This window comes from Elephantulus edwardii, unplaced genomic scaffold (assembly GCF_000299155.1).
Source record: "Elephantulus edwardii isolate Elephantulus edwardi_28Jun2011 unplaced genomic scaffold, EleEdw1.0 scaffold00025, whole genome shotgun sequence".
NCBI classification, from domain to species: Eukaryota; Metazoa; Chordata; class Mammalia; order Macroscelidea; family Macroscelididae; genus Elephantulus; species Elephantulus edwardii.
In genome coordinates this window covers 10,193,058-10,210,808 of record NW_006399775.1, presented here as the reverse complement: position 1 = coordinate 10,210,808, position 17,751 = coordinate 10,193,058, and the positions used below count along the sequence as shown (strand labels likewise).

At 36.3% G+C, this 17,751-nt stretch overlaps 1 protein-coding gene across 1 annotated transcript in view; it reads left to right on the top strand.

The window, feature by feature from the left end:
• The window catches only part of MYT1L (myelin transcription factor 1-like), a 288,999-nt gene that overhangs the window by 73,606 nt on the left and 197,642 nt on the right, over positions 1-17,751 (top strand). The window contains exon 4 of the mRNA XM_006882851.1: positions 395-750. Within this exon, the coding sequence (XP_006882913.1) occupies positions 395-750 (356 nt within the window). The remainder of the gene's footprint in view (positions 1-394; positions 751-17,751) is intronic.

Below are 17,751 nucleotides of genomic sequence, written 5' to 3'. Positions count from 1 at the left end.
GTGTGTGTGTGTGTGTGTGTGTTTACTGTCAAGTCACAACCAACCCAGAGCTGACCATCCAGTGGGGTTTCAGACCATTTTTCTCCCAAGGAGCAGCTGGTGGATTTGAACCATGCAGTGTGGGATTGCAGTGCATCTCCTTACCATTTAGCTAGGGAATATGAACTTCAAACTCAATGTTAGTGGTAACTAAACAAACATAAGCTGTATGACTTTGTAAAATAATTTTATTAACATGTTTTTTCCAATATATATGGCAATGTGTCTGTTGACAGCCTTCCAGAAAATATACTGATGATATTCATGCTACATCTTGAGTATCTTGTTCAACAACTCCTAATTACCTACCCTTCAAAGAAAATAATATATGTACCTTCTCTTTTTGTTTTAATAGTGTATATGGTTGTCCATTGGCTAAGAAAAGAAAAACACAAGATAAACAGCCCCAAGAACCAGCTCCTAAACGAAAACCTTTTGCTGCTAAAGCAGACAGCTCTTCCGTAGATGATTGTTATGAAAGTGATGGGACTGAAGATATGGATGAAAAGGAGGAAGACGAGGAGGAAGAGTACTCTGAGGACAATGAAGATCAAGGAGATGAGGATGAAGAGGATGAGGAGGTAGACCGAGAGGAAGAGGAGGAGATTGAAGAAGATGATGACGATGATGATGAAGATGGAGATGATGTGGAGGATGAAGAAGATGAAGAGGAAGAGGAGGAGGAGGATGAAGAGGAAGAAGAAGAAAATGGTAATCTTTAAAATATTAGTAAAGTATCAAATGGTGATTTGGATTAGTTGTATACATTAATAACTTGATGCTACTATTCAGTGACACATCTGCCATTGTCACAAAGATAAATTAGCTTGATCAATGTTTTACAAATATGTGTATGTAGCCTTTTATGTGTCTTTAACTTTTGTTTTAAAGAATTCCTTCTCACTATCTGTAAGACTTTAGACTTTTTTTTCCAGTCACATTTCTGCTCAAAAAGATAACCTAATAATTTGTGAGATATGTATGCCAAGCATATTTTATTAGCTTAGTAAAAGTTATCATGAAGGTGAAACTTGCACATGCTGTCAGAGTTTCTTGAACACTCTAGCCAATAGACTATTTGCCAAAATAGAGTTACGGGAATGGCTTTAATCACTTGCTTTTTAGAGAGGTGATAAACATCTACTAGTGACATAAAATTCATCTGTCACTTGCCAAAGCTTTAATTTGGTAGCTGTCGTGTAATAAGTATGAAAAAGACTACAGTTGAAATCATGAATCAACCTGTCATTTATATCCGTATTTCTAATTTGAGGTGTCCAACATTATAATTAAGACACACAAGTAAAGGAATCATTGTGAACTGAGCAGGGGAGAATGTTTTCGACAACAATTTTTACATGATTTTGCATTTATTTCTACTTTTATGTTAATAGCAAATTTAAAATTTTTACTTTGAAACAAAGCTCTCAAAAGAAGTAGGGGTTTTCTGAACCTCTAGAGGTAGTCTTACTTCATTGGCTTACATCAACTTGCCTCCTAGAAATGCTTTAAAAAAGGTTTTATATTAAGGGAATGTAATTTTTTTTTCTTTTATACTACTCTCTGTTAGCCTCAAAAACTCTTCAAGAGTTAGATTTAAAGGAAAGCTCATTTCTCAATACAAAAGACCGTAGTTTTAGAGAGTGGTGAGTCCTCTTTTGATCTGATGGTTGTGAGTTGCTTCTTGTTAGCCTCATGAATTAGCATGAAGTGGGATTTCCTCCTTAGGAGTTTTAATAGTTTTAAACCATGAAAATTGAGTCTTATGAAATAACCTTGGATTTTCATTGTAACTTAAGGTCCTGATAAAAACAATTCATTACTTTCAAATATACACACAGGTACATATAGAATCAAACATTTCTGTCTGTACCCATATACACATGTATACATACACACGAATTTTATACATTAATATTCAGTCTCCCAAGATTTCACTTGTCTTGTTATAATAAAGAATGATACAAAGACAGTACAGTCTAATTTTTCAAAACACAAGAAAAAAGTCACCATTAAAATGACTAACTCTACCTTGATCACAGTCAGCTCTGGTGGCCAATCCCAAAGGCAGGCAGTTCAAATCCACCAGCTGTTCTGAAGAAGAAGGATGGACAATTTCCTCACATAAGATTTACTCCCTCCTAAAACCCACTGGAGGGTCAGCTATGGGTTGGCTCTGACTCAACAGTACACAGCAACCTTGATCACAATTTCTCAGTGTCATCAGTTAGATGACAGGGTATTTTATGCTAAGGAGTTTAACTAGTCTGCCTATGTAAAAAGAAATAAAAACATATAGGGAATTTGAAAAAGATACAAATTTTTAAATTAAGTATAGACACTAAATTATTAAATCTGTATTGTTAGTAAAACAGCCTAAATTATTGAGGCTGATTGATGATGTGTAACTTGACCAGCACTTTAGTGTAAATTAGATATTAAATATTCCTATTTTACATTCTGATTTTGTTTGCAAAGCAGCTAGCATTAATATTTGAGGTTAGAGTGTGAAATAGATTAAGATAGGTGAGATTTTTGAAGAGTCATCATTTAATCAAGAAACATCTAAATTTTAAGTTGTGTTCCCCATTAGTTATATTTAAACTTTCAATTTTAGTTTATGTAGGGTCCATAAAATAATTTGTCTATGTATCAAGTGACATATTGTGAAAAGATAATTCAAAAACTGGTTGAACTAGCTTTAGACAATAGAGCATGCATAAAACCTGTTCATTCTGATGTGCACACTTAGAACATAATTCTTTTTTGTTTTAGATGTATAACAAAACAAAACACTGTTTGCTAGAAAAATCCAACCAAGTGGGCATAACAGATGGGTGTATACTAGAGTATCAAACAAACAATCTAGGCCCCTGTATTTCTAGTTATATGCATTTTTCTAGCCTCTCTCACACTTAGATCTTCTGTTATCATAGTCTGCATCTGAATCATCCTAAGGAAATAGAACCCAGAATGCAAACTCCAATGATGAAGAAGAACACCCAACAATGATAAGTAATTAAGTGTTTTATAGAACAGATTTAAAAATGCATAGTGAGATTATTACAACTCAACTGAACACTCTCCAGAATCATCTATGTCATGAACATTAAGGAGTCACCTGGAGCGGCTAAGGACAAGGCTCAACTATGGTGGAAAAAAACTTAGGAGATTGCTAGGATATCATCTACTATTTTAAAACAAAGAGATTCCACTTGCTCAATATCTTTGGCAGTGAACTGTAACAATTTGCTTCCTTTCAGGTAGCATCTTCTGCAGATCCTAAATCCCAAGTGTTTCTTGAGAATAAAACACAATGGGTAGATTGGAGAGGTTCCTTCACTGTGGTTTGGATTGCAACTGATTCTCTGGAGGGAGACACCAAAATCTTGTTTGATTTCTAAAGCAAATAAAAGTATATCTCCCAAGGGGTAGAAAAATCACTTTGGAGACCTGATTCCTGGAAACTGTTTCACAAAGCCTTTCTGTTATAGAGAGAAGTCTCCATTGGAGGAGCTCCAGGAACAGGTGCTCCAAGACACCATTTAGCCAAAATTACATGAAGATATTCCAGGTGGATTATACTCCAGGTATTTTATAACCCCTCAGGGTCAGGAATCTTCCAGAAGATCCTAGATCAAAGGAACTATATAGCTTTGTTGATTGAATGGTCCTTTCCCATGATCAAACTCCTGGTTATGTTTAATTTATTAAAATAAAGCTTCAAAAGCTCATCTCTATCAGTCTTCTATTTTCAAATCATCACTTTCTAAGCACATTACATTTCACTTTATTTCTTATTTTGGTGCTAACATCACTGTCAACAAATACAATTTTCTGTCAGGATAGCAACTTCTTTAACTTGAGAAACAGTGTGAATATATGATATATATCATTATATTGCATCAAAGAGAGATACTTTTTCATTTTTCCCTTTGAAAGAGTTTGACAGTGATTGTACATTTCTAATAAATTGGAGAGTGTGTGTTTCTTGTGTTTGACCAGCAGAACACAGGATCACCATCTTGAAATAGGTCTTTCACTCTCCTCTGTTTTACACTGCTGGTGACTGTTATGTATACTACCAGCCGATTTCTTCTAAGCTTGAGGTGCCTCTCTCTTATCAAGTAGAACCACATGCATTGTTGCAAAGTTCAAAGAAAAGTAATACAGTCAAAATCAGTGAGAAAAATGCATTCTCACTGTGCCAAGCATCTGACTCACAAATTCCCCAATGCATGTAGTGTATCATCATGATCTAATATGAGAAAGTCAGGGAATTGGGAGAGAACCAGATAAGTAAAAATTAGTGACATCAGCCTTACAAATAGATATAAAACTTAAGAGTATTATTAATAATTGGAAAGCACTATTTGCTCATGAATTAGTGTTTCCCACCTGTATTATTAACTAAAATACAGAGTTTATTGAAAAGATTGCATTTTAACCAAATCTAAGTCACATAGCTCACCAGGTTAACACTAAAAGTGTTCAGCAATTCCAAAGGATGCTTATTGTAACTTGGAAATTAAGTGTTGATTTTTTAGTTCAAGGATCCTCCACAGATGTGGTTATATGTGAACAAAAGTAATACTAATAATGAATATATATATATACACAGTCTTGTGTTTGATATTCATAGTAATTATGAAAGATAAGCTGGATAGAAACTATTTAATTCTCATGTTATTAATTAGAAAATGAAGCTCAGAAAGTGGAAGTGCATATATTATCAAACTCCGATTTTGGTGTTAATTCTTTTCTTTTACTATATAACTCATGTTTCTTTTGTTACAACTTTTTACTTATTTGAACAAGAAAGAATCTCTGATTAATTTTGGATACATAAATTCACAATTAATTATGTTTATGGTAAGTTGACCTATCATAGCTCGGTCTTTCATATGAATGCTATTTTAAAAATATATTACGAATATCTAAGTATACTCATTTTAAAGTACCCTTGGTATCCTGAAATTAAGAAACAAATTATTTGGTATTTGTACATGTTAGGATATATATATATTTTTTAAATTTATGTGATTTGATAAATATAGAATAAATTAAGTTTTGGTTTGTTTTCATTTTTAAACCCATAAAATATTTAAGTAAAACATAATTCATATATACATACGTGTGTGTGCACATAAAAACATATATAAAATATAAATTGTCTACAGCCATACCACCCTGAACATGTCCAATATCTTTTGATCTCGGAAGCATCCATTTTCTAAACCACATGCCTCTGGAAACGCTATGAACTTTGATAAGTATCGATAGTTGTAGAGGGGCTTCAAGCCTTTTATTCATAGGGTTGCTAAGAGCTGTGCTCCACTGGAAGGCAATCAACAACAACAACATATAAATTAATATGTATCTTTTACTAAATGTTTTGCTCTTTGTAGATAGTAATAAAAATCTGTGAGGGAAAAGAGCAAAGCAATTTACTATGCAAACTAAAGAAAACATTTATATGTGGTTCCATTTTTATCACGCAATTATTTCTTAAAATATACTGTCTTTTTAAATACATTTGTAAATGGATAATGCTCTTTGCTGCTCTTTATTGAATCTCAAGACTGTCTTGGGTAATTGGACTTTGAAGAACAATTCACTTTATCATTAGATTAAATTATAGAAAATGTAGGTGTCTTTTTTTTTAGAAGATTTTTCTGGCTTTTCTTTAACAGTCTGTTCTCCGTGTGTGGTGATAGATGTTTACCTTGAAAGGAGGAGTTTGATGGTTTCTAGAAAAATGTGAATAGTTACATTAAGAATCTTTTCAACTATACTGTATGGTTATCCATAGCAAGGCAATTTACACTGACCAGAAGCAGAAGAAAATATGTGTAGAGTCCAAGCCAAAGGATGCTTCTGTTTAATTATTGCAGCAAACCTCTTCTGTATCATCTCTGAAAATACTCAATACCCCGTAGAGATGCTAGTAATCAGCACTTTTTGAGTGCTCTCTGTTCTCGCTGTCCAGACCATGAAACTGTCTATCAGTTGGACTATCTCTTTTAATTTATTATTGCACATTTTCTTCCCTCCTTTCTTCCCCCTCCTCCAGCTCACCCCTCTATGCACCGCTTCTTCCAGATTGTTGTCATACATATAATGCTTAATCATATATTCTAGTTGGTCAGTTCTCCTCACCTATTCTATTGCCGTGTTCATTATCTAGCCACTCTCCAAGCTTACTGATGCTTTTTCAGTGTCTTAGCAAGTAACCCACTGCTATCAAGTCTGTTCTGACTCACAGCAACCTTCCATCGGATTTCCAAGGCAATAAGCCATCATGGAAGGACACCGCCTCATCTTTCTCCTATGATGCAGTTGGTAGATTTGAACTACAGAACTTTCAGTTAGCAGTCAGGCTCATAGTCAGGTTAAAACCCAAACTTAGAAACAAACACTTGAAAAGAATTGTTAGATTTCCTGGGCATTTCTTTTTCCTTCAAATTAGAATACTAAATTAGGATATTACAGGTTACTAATAATTCAGCTCAATTCATTGCCATCAAGTTGGAACTGACACAGTTGGAATTGGACACTGTTGGAATTTCAAGGCTATAAGTCTCATAGGAAGAAATTGTTCATCTTTCTTCCTTGCACCCACTGATGGATTGCAACAACAAGGCCTTCAGGTTAGCAGCACAATGCCCCATGGACTACGCCACCAGAGCCCAAATAATTGCTCGTAGATAGCTTTTAAATTTTGTAACACAGTCACTGAATGAATGCAATGAGGGGTCAGAATTGTGGCCTGTTAGATTCCCTAACTTCCCCTCAGTATGTTGTTCTCCATATTGATTAGCCAATTATCCTCTTATCTCTTTCTCAGGAAATGTCCCTGATGAGGGAGGCAAGTTGAAATGCAGAGAGACCGAAAATCAAAATTAGCTAACCAGTTTTCTGCTGCAGTCAGCAGAAAAAGCAATGAGTTCTGAGACCAACATAAGAAACAAAGATGATCTGTTTAGTATGCAAAGGCTTCCATGTGAAACCCACGGTGGACTCAGCTGGGAGAGAAACCATGATGATTTGTTATAATCTTAAAACCGAATCTTTTTCTACATTCATGAAAGTATTATTTTAAGATATTTACTATGAAGATATGAAAGGATTACTTTGTAATGCCAGTATATTGTATATGCTACTCACTATGTGTTGCTTCCAACTTGATGATACAAAACAATATAACAAAAAATGCTCCTAGTTTTTAGTCTATGATAAAAAGTCAACTTTTTCATGCAAATTAATTTTTAAGAAGTATGAAACATGATTATGTCTTATATTTAATGAATTTTCAAATACTTCAAAACCAACCAGGAAACTTGCTGAAAATGTAATGTTTTATATATTTAACATGCATACAGCACTATGTAAAATCTCTTTGCATAATAGTAAAAATAGAACATGTGAGATAATAGGCATAGTATGTTTTTATTCCATTTCTTTTTAAGGACTAGGAAACTCTGGTGGCCTAGTGGCAAGAAACTGTGCTGCAATCCTGAGGTGCATGGTTTGAGTCCACCAGCTACTCTGAGGGAGATGAATGGGCAATCTTCTCCCACGCAATTAACTACTTCTGAAAACCTTCCAGAGGCTCTGCTATGGATCATTTCCAACTCTACAATGCACGACAACGTTAGATTAGTAGTTTTGTTGGTTTGTCTTGTTAATTTCTTTTCCCCCAAATTCTAGTGTATCCATGAAGAATATAATAAGATTTAAGAATAAGGTTTCTTTTTCTCATTCTGCTTCTCTATCTTATCTAAAGTCCCTTAGTCTCATGGTATTCAAATTTGTCTTTAAATTTAAACGACCAGTACTCACCCTTCTTCACTCAGTATACTGTTTTGTTTTGAAGCTTACTTAAAGTTTACACATATTAAATGAAGTTACATATATTAAAATATTTGAAATTAAATCATTTCTGAATTGTAACATAGCAATTGTTATCAATAATAACTTTAACATGATACTATTCCTCAATCATTTATTCTAACATTTCTCTAATTCTGAACTCAAAGTCCATGGCTGTCCATAGCAAACATTTCATTTATAACATGGCTGAGTGATTTTAAAACACTGAAAACATGGCAAAAGTTCATTGCAAAAGCTGGCATGTATACAATTTAAGCCAATGAAACTTTACTCTCAAGAATTTTGTTTAGAATGCACTATGTTTTACGAAGGAACAGTGGTGTTATATTACAAAGCAGGTTGCCTTGTTAACCAAAAGTTGTGTGTCTCCAGGTGTTCCTCAGGGAGAATATGGGCAATGTCTTCTGTTACAGATTTGTTTGCTATTGTTAAGTGCCATCAAGTCGACTAAACTTATAGACACCTTGTCAGCAACAGATAGACTGCTTTGCCCTATCCTGGCCATCCCAATCTCCATGCTCAAATCCATTGTTGCAATAGCAGTATCTCTGATCTTGTTGAGAATATTCCTTCTTTAAATTACTCTGTATTTTTCCAAGTATAATGTCTTCTTTCAAGGAAGGGCACCTCCCCTAAAAATTCACAGCCTTAGAAACTCACTGGAGAGTCACTGTGAGTTGGTATTGACTCAAGGGCAATGGGGATGATTTGGATGTTTGAATCTTTGTTCAGTTTAGGCTCTGTTCCTACCATACTGGAACTAAAATAACAGAGGCAATCTGTGTCATTTCATTTGCTCTTTTTCTGAAATAGTTGAACCATGGTGTAATTTCTGTGACTCTGCTATGGCTAACCCCTTCTTGCTGATCTGTTGAATCCCTTGTGGAGCTATGGACCCAGATTTGTGGAAAGTACCTCGATGGCAGAAATAAATGGGTCACTATATGCAACCTGGTTCATTGGTTTAGATTCAGAGCAATGTGAGGCAGAATCTGTAATTCACGTCCTTGACCTTGAACATAACACTTAGCCATCTTGAGTTCCATTTCTTCATCTATATAGTGAAGGTAATACGTATCCTTAAAAGTATTATGACTTCTAGAACTTTTATATCTATGAGACACATAGGAACTTCCTGGTCTCCCTTAGTATTTAATAAAATATAAATTATTTATAAATATAATACAAAGTAACCAGAAGAGTATATTAATGTAGATTTTGTATAATGTAATATACAATGGAAATATATCTTTTTTAAGATTGATGATGCTGTTGATTTCATTAGAATTGTCAACTTTGTGTCATCAGCCCCTTCTGCCATCACAAGATTACATCTAAAATAGCTTTCTTTGTGTATTGGTAGGTAGTGGGATCTGACCTAAGTTTCTCCACCCTAATTCCCCACTGATGTTGCCTTCCATCCTTCTACCAGCCATGCTACCCCTTGGCCATTCTTTGAGCACACCAAGCATAGTCTTGACTCATGATACTCACACTCAGCTTATTCATCAATGTGGATTGTGATTCCTTCAGTCTGATCCACTTTCTAAAGGAACTTCTTAAAAATCACCTCAAAGTAGTCTTGATCATAAAAGCAAATATGTTTACTCAAGCATCTTCTCTTATTGCTTTATTTTTCTTCATACCACATATATTATGAGATGACAGAAAATTATATATTTCTTCTTATATTCTTTATTTCTTTGACAATTATAAATTCCATGATTTCCAAGATTTTGTCTGTTTCATTTGTTCAGCTTAAAAGCACGTGCTGAGCAAAAACTTGTAAATTAATAGATAAATAGTATTTTCATTAGTTGTTTCTCTTTGTTTCAGCAGAGCTAACTTGTGAAAAATAGTAATAATTATAAAATTTGCCAAGTGACAGAAATAGTTGGGTCCTAGTTTATTGCTTGCTCAGAAGTTTTTGCATTTTGCAGTTTTGCAGAGGTTTCTGGATATGACACTATTTAGCCAAAGCAAGTAGATGGCTAATGAAATTTCATACATAATTCAACATCTTAAGAAGAAATGTGTCTCCATACTTCACTTTCCTATGCAAAATCCTTCCAGTGATAGATATGTTGTTGTGGTTTAATCAGCTGTGGCAGATCTTCCAACATCTAAACCAACATTTATATCCCTAAGGCTACTATTATTTCAGACAATCAATATCCTTGAAATGTCAGAAATGCTAGGCCTGTATGCTTCATTTAAATTGTACAGAAGACATTAAACAGTGATAAGAGTCAAGATCACTAAACATTTTAGAAATTCCAGTGCCCTCGTGTATTTGTAAAGGAAGCTTGCGCTTGGTTTAGCAACACTTGCTCTGCTCGAGTTCCTGCAGACTGCGCTGCATTTCTAGAACCCCACCCAAATTCAGTGCTTTCAAGTTGATTCACAGGACAGAGTAGAACTCTCCAATAGGGTTTCTAAGGCTGTCAGCTTGATCAGGAGGAGCCCTGGTGAGTTAGCGAGCTGTGTTGGGATCCTAATTGACAAGATGGTGGTTTGCACCCACCAGTTGCTCTGAGGGAGAAAGATAAACATCCTCCTGCTGTTCAGATTTACAGCATCAAAATCGGATGAAGAGGTACCTTAAATGAAAATTAGCAAGACAGCTATGAGTACACAGTTTTCATCAGAGTAGATAGTTGCATCTTTCTTTCTCAGGGCGGCTGATGAATTCAAACCACTGATATTTCAGTAAGCGGTCAATTGCTTAACCACTGCTAAGATAAAGGGGAAATAATGGACACAGCTAATCTGGAATTTTTATTTTTTTTGTATTATTAGTTTTTTTGGGGGGGGAGTGGGGGGGGAGTGTACCGTCAAATCAAATCTGACTGGTACAGGAGGAGATTGTCCCTCCTTCCCCGGCAGAGCATCTGGTAGATTTGAACCGTGTGCCTCTGGGGTTATAGTCGCAGTTCCTTGCCACTATGCCATCAGAGCTCCCCTAATCTGGAATTTAAGGATGAATCTTCTGCTGGTCCGCAAGGTAGATTGGTTTGCAAAGAGGGAAGGCCTGAGGAAGCAGCAAATACAAAAAACAGTGCAAACAAAATTGTATCCCGTACCTGAGTTCTATTGGTGGATAAATAGGTCAATCTTTCAGTATACAGACACTTAAGGTCAAGAGAGGGAAGCCCAAAAAATAATCAGAGAGGAATCAATTTACAGTTGAGAAAAGGATCAGAAAGAAATTTTGGATGATTGCATATGATACACCAAAATCATTGCCCTGGTAATTAGCACTCGTAAGAAAAAAGAAACTACTGTCTGAAGTAACAACATCCTTGTGTTGTTAGTTCCCATTAAGTTACTTCCAACACATGAAAACCCCATGTGTTCCAAGGGAGAATGGCACCATAGGGTTCTCTTACTGGTAATCTTAACGAAGGGCCCTCTAGTGTCATCGTCCATGGAGAGTTGTGCTGTTAGCCCAAAGCTGCGCTGATAACCCAAAGTTCTAATCCACCAGTTGCTCCACAGGAAAAAGATAGTCAGTCTCTTCTCATGTGATTTACAACCTTCCAAAAATCCTCTGGAGGGTCTGCTATGAGTTGATTCCAGCTCCATGAGGTGAGGTTTAGTTGTTTGGGGTTTTTTTTTAAATCGTAAGGAAACAAATCACTAGGCTTTTTTGTAATGGTACTTGCTGGGTGAGTTAACAACACCAAATATCTAATTCTAAATATTTTTTCATAAACAATATGGAAATCATACCCCAAATATAACTCTGCATTTTAATCAACTTTTAAGAGTGAAGCTGAATGTTTTTTTAGAATCTAAAACCAAAATTCAGCAGTCCAGAACAAATCATTTGGACCATCTAGAACAATGGAGAAAATCCTCAAAAGACATTTTGTTGTTGGATGCCATGGAGTCAATTTCCTGGTCATAGTGACCCCTTGTGGCAGAGTAGAATTGCCCTGTGGGGTTTTCTCTGCTGTAATCATTTGTGAGCTGGGAAAGACTCAACAGGAACCAAAAACCTGCAATCTGTATGGAAGTAGATGGGCTAAGTGGGTTCCAGCTACAAGTCTTCTAAGTTAATAATTAACAGGGAATCAGCAGCCCTTAAAGCCTACACCATCAGGGTTCCTTCAAAAGATTTACACTTCTTTTAAGTCCATATAGTAGAGTCCTATTGCCTTGCATGTTGATTGTTCCCGTCTTTCTTTTCCAGCTGTAAACAGCACCTCTTTTCTTTGCTACTGTTATGACAGCAGAAAGACAAAGGAGAAGAAAGTCAAAGGGCCAATTCTTCCTCTCCCAGAGTTGTTCTTCTCTGACCTCTCAGTTCCTTTACTGCAAAAAAATTAAGATGTTATGGGCTGAAATGTGTCTCTCACCTCAAAATAATGGATATGCGCATATCTTGTGTATTGAAATATCATGGATCATAATGCTCCCTAAAATGGAAATGCTGTTGTTATGTGTCGTTGAGATAGAACCAACGGCATAACTAACCCTCCAGTGGATTTTCAGAGGCTAGAAGTAACATGGGAAGAGATAGCCCAGCTTTCTTTTATAGAGCAGCTGGTAGATTCAAACCACTTGCTTTAGGATTGGCAGAGAAACCCTTACGCACTAGGCCACCAGCGTTGCCTTAAAATTAATATGTTGTTGTTTTTGTTGTTGTTAGGTGCCAATGAGTCATAGACGACTCATAGTGAACCTATGAACGAAAGACCTGAGCACTGTTCATACATAGAGTTTCCGGATGCAAGCCGTTTCCAAAGTGGATGCTACTCCTGTTTCCAGAAAATTAATATAATTGTCCAAAAATAGAATATGTAAGCTCCCAATTTTCCCAATGGCATGCAGATTAATCTACTTAATTTTTATAATGCAGAGAAACCACAGCTAAAGAGTTATATTTAACCTTTCCTTTAAAAAAGAAAAGAGCTCTGAGTTGTACTGTGTTTGAGGGTATTAACCAGAGGTCAGCAGTTCAAACCCACCAGTTATCCTTTGAGGAAAAAGATGAAGCTGTCTGTTTCTATAAAGATTTACAAAGTAAGAAACTCTATAAGGCAGTTCTATTCTGGACTTTCGCTCAAAAAACTCATTGCCTTTGAGTCAGAACTGAATCATAGCTCACCTTGAAGCCAGTTTTCAGAGTTCGTAATTCACTCAGAAGGGGATTGCCTATCTTGCCTTCTTGAAGCTGTTGGTGGATCCGAGCTCCCTGGGTTTGAGTTGGCAGCTAAACTCCTTACCTAGTAGGAGGTCCTGGAGCTCCTATATCTGTACTATGGAATCTCTTAGTTGAAATCGATTCATTGGCACTGAGTTGGAAGTTCTTTGTTGTAATTGTTCTTAAAAAAAAAACAAAAAAAATCACTTATTTTAAACATTTTTACAGACAATAGGGAAATAATGTAACAGACACAACTTAAGCAGTTTAAGCAACTCTTGAAGAAGACTTTCAGAGTTCTTATCTGAAAACGGGCTTCAGATAGTTCTTCAACTGGACTGATGTCCCTTCCCTTGCAGACTTCTGGTTGTTGTTGTGTACTGTCAAGTCTGAACCTACCCATAGTTGACTTCCAACAAATTTTCAGAGGCAGTTAATCACGTGAGAGGAGAGTTCCCATATTTCTCCCATAAAGCAGCTGGTAGGTTCAAAGCACATTCCTTTGGGTTAACAATTCAACTCCTTATCCATATGCTGTCAATATCAGTACACCAGTGCCCTGTGTCTCACCTATATATGGTACTTACCTAGTAGTTTTGTGCTGTCATTTATGATATTTCAACACACGATTGGCATGTAGAGTTTGGGATTATAGAGGGGTAGATAAGTTAGAAAAATACCCCATGGTGTATAAGAGTAAGAAAATGCATCTGGTTAGAATTAGCCCATCTGTATTTGTGGATTAAAATACAAAGTAAACTAATTTTCAGGGGAAAGAGAGCTCTCTCGACATTTCCTATCAGTAGTTTGTGGAAGAATGTTTGCCAGTCAACTCCAGTAATGCAAGTTAAATTTTCAAGGACACCCAAGAGTAGGATCTTCAAATTATTCTTATTAGGTGCCACCCAGTTGACAGCAATTCCTAAGGACCCTGTGTACAACAGAATGAAACATGCCCAGTGCTGCATTATCCTCTCTGTCATTGTTACGCTCCAGCCTATTGCTTCATCCACATTGTCAATCCATCTTGTTGAGGGATTACCTCTCTTTCACTGACTCTCTACCAGGCATGCTTTTTTTTTTCCTCTGGGAGAGCAGTCACTCCTGATACTATGCCCTTTGTATAGTAGATAAAATTTTAGCATCCTAAATTGTCCTTCTTTTGAGACAGATTTGTTTCTTCTTTGGGTAGCCCACAGCATATTTAATAGGCTTCATCAAAACTGTTGTTGTTGTTGTTATGTGCCGTCGAGTCATTTGCAACTCATAGCAACCCTATGTATAACAGCCCTAAACCCTGCTCTATCCCATGCCAATCGCACTGTCTGACACACCCATCCCGATTACCCCAGTCACTGAAACAATCCACCTCATAGAGGGTTTTCCCTCTTGCACTGTCCCTCCACCTTACCAAGCATGATATCCCTCTCCAAGGACCTGTCTCTCCTTACAACATATTCAAAGTATGTCAGATGAAGCCCCAGAGTCCTTGCCTCCAAGGAGTAGCTTGGTTTAACCCTCTCCAGGATGAATCTATTTGTTTTCTTGGCAGTCCAGGGTACATTCATTACTCTTCTCCAGCACCACAGCTCAAAAGCATCCACTCTCCTTCTGTCCTCCCTAGTCATTGTCCAACATCAATTCCTCAGTCTTCTCTATTATTGTCTATTTTCACGTCATTGTAAGGTAATTGAAAATATTTTTACTTGGGTCAAGCACACCTTAGCTCACAAAGTGATATCCATGTACTTCAGCAATTTAAAAAGGTCCTTCAGAGTAGATTTGCCCAATATAATACACAATTTGATTTCTTGACTGCTGCTTCCATGAGCATTGTTTATGGATTTAAGTAAAATTAAATCCTTGGCAACTTCAATCTGTTTGCCATGATGATGCTTATTAACCCAGTATGAGGATTTTTATTTCCTTTATGATAAGGTGCAATCCATACTAAATATTTCATCTTTGAGCTTCATCACTAAGTGGTCAAAATTAGCTCCATTTTCAGCAAACAAGGTTACTTGCTTCCTGTAGCTTATTGGTGAATCTTGCACTGATCTTGATGGCAAGGTATTTTATAAAGTTCAGCTTCTTAGATCATTTGCAGATAATCTTATTCAATACACATTGAATAAATAGAGTAAAAGGATACAACCCTGATGCACACCTTTCTAGATTTTAAACTGTGTAATACCCCCATGTTTTACTAAAAAGACATTTATTTAGTGTATGTAAAGGTACAAGATGACCCTAATTAAGTGTTCTGGAATTCTCATCTTTAAAAATGTTATTTTTTAAAATATATTCTTATTCACACAATTAAATATCTTTGCATAACCAATAAACACAAATAAATGTCTTTCCTATATCCTCTATTTTAAGTCCAGATCTATAAGATATCAGCAATTATATCACTTGTTTCATGTGCTTGTCTGAATCCAGCTCAAATTTCTTGCATTTCTCTGACATTGTTATACTTCAACCATTTTTATATGATCTTCAGTCACTTTCTACTTACAGGTGCTATTATTGTTCTATAATTTCTACATTTTATTGTATCATTTTCCTTTAAAATGGGCACAAATACAGATCTCTTCTAGTCATTTAACTTTCTTAGGTTGAGTCAGTCCAGTGATGCATCTGTGTGTTGAATTATTTCTATTGGTTTCCTATCAATTCCTGGAACCTTGTTTTTGCCAATGCCTTCAGTGTCACTTGGACTACTTCTTTCACTATAATTGATTCTTGATTGTATGCTACCTCTTAAAAGAGTTGCACATGAACCAGTTTTTAAGGTGGCATACTCTACATTCTATCTTTTAGGATGTTGCATCATTCAGCATTTCACTTATAAGAATATTTACTATTACAACTTCAGGCTTGCAAATTTTTTTCATCAGTTCTCACAACTTGAGAAATATCAAGTATTCTCTTTGGTTTTCTATTTCAATTCTTTGCACATTCAATTATAATATTTTCTGGCTTTCTTGAGCCCTCCTGTAGAATCTTCTGTTTTGATCTCTTATTTCATCTTTTAAACTTTGAAAATATATTGATAACGCCAGGAAGTGTCCCATAATACTGAAAATAATACTATCAATATGTCTTATTAGGATGAAATTTGAAATACTTAACCTGGCAGGGGAGAAACCATGATCACTAAGGTGGTTTTCCCAGGGAAAGGCTTATCCATCACACTCCAGATGTGCTGACCCCTGCGGTTTCCCCAAATATGTGGGAAAATCTACTGCATAATTTGTGGTAGTGGGGAGCTGCATTTACGCTTTCCCCTGTGAAAATATTTTTAAAAGATGTCATTTGAAAATGTGTCTTTGTAATGTAGAAATATGTAGAAATTTGGGGGGCTCCCCCCTTGCCCTAAGTGTTGTACACATTCTGCCTCTATTCCGTTCTCGTTTTCATGATATTCCTCTTAAGATTTGAGTTGTAAACGTTTGTGTGAAAAGAAAAAGGAAAGGAAAGGAAAGGAAAGGAAAGGAAAGGAAAGGAAAGGAAAGGAAAGGAAAGGAAAGGAAAGGAAAGGAAAGGAAAGGAAAGGAAAGGAACTGCAATCCGAAAGGCACGTAGTTCAATCCACCAGCTGCTCCATGAGAGAAGGATGGGCAGTCTCCCCCCTTGCAATTAACAGCCTCTGAAAACCTGCTAAAGGATCAGCTATGGGTTCCCAACTAGATGGTACTCAACAATAACGGGTTTTCTAGCTAAATCCCATCATTATTCAGGTGATTATTGAGACTGAGAAGGTGGGATGTTTATAGATGAAGAAAAGCTGTGGCATGGACCCAAGTTGCTGAGTGACTTGATATTTGTACTGGAATGTAGAAGAGGGAAGCCATTTCTCTATGCCCCTTTGTTTGCTGGGCAGGGCTGTAGTAAAACTACTGCATTAAATAATACTTCAACTGAAAGGATTGCTTTTCTTGTTGGTAGAGGAAAAGATGCCACATCTATCTGAAACTGTTGTCAGAGGGTATTTAAGGAGGAGTGAAGATAAAATGGTCTCATATTACTTTCTTTTTCCTTAAAAAGAAACTCATTTAAAGTCTAGTTCTATAATATTTATTATCATGATTATGTATATGTATAATTGATGCCTTTGAGTTGTGGTGCTGGAGAAGAGTATTAAATATCTCTTGGGCTGACAAAGAATGAACAAATGATGTCTTGGAGAAAGTGCAGCCAGGATGCTCCTTAAAGGGAAGCATGATGGACCTTCATTTTGCATACTTTGGACATGTTGTGAGGAGGGGCCAGTCCTTGGAAAAAGGCATCATGCTCAGAGAAGTGGAGTGTGAGTGAAGGAGAAGACCCTCACTGAAATGAGTTGACACAGTGACTGTAACAGTCACTTTAACAGGGCTTTAGTGTGGCAGAGATGATGTGGACAGCACAGGATAGGGCAGGTTTCAGATATGAAATTCATAGGGTCTCTTTGAATTATCCTCAACTCAGTGACACCTAATAATAACAACAACAGAGTATAATAACAGGGCCATTGTAAATAGAGTAGGTTGTCTATCCAATGGCCCCTTTCCATTTTCGTCTCTTCATAGTCTTCATCACTTGAGTTCACCTTCATCACCTGCCTTCCTACTTACCCATTTACCTCACGCTTACTTGGCACTTAATAAGTTTACGATCCCCATGCA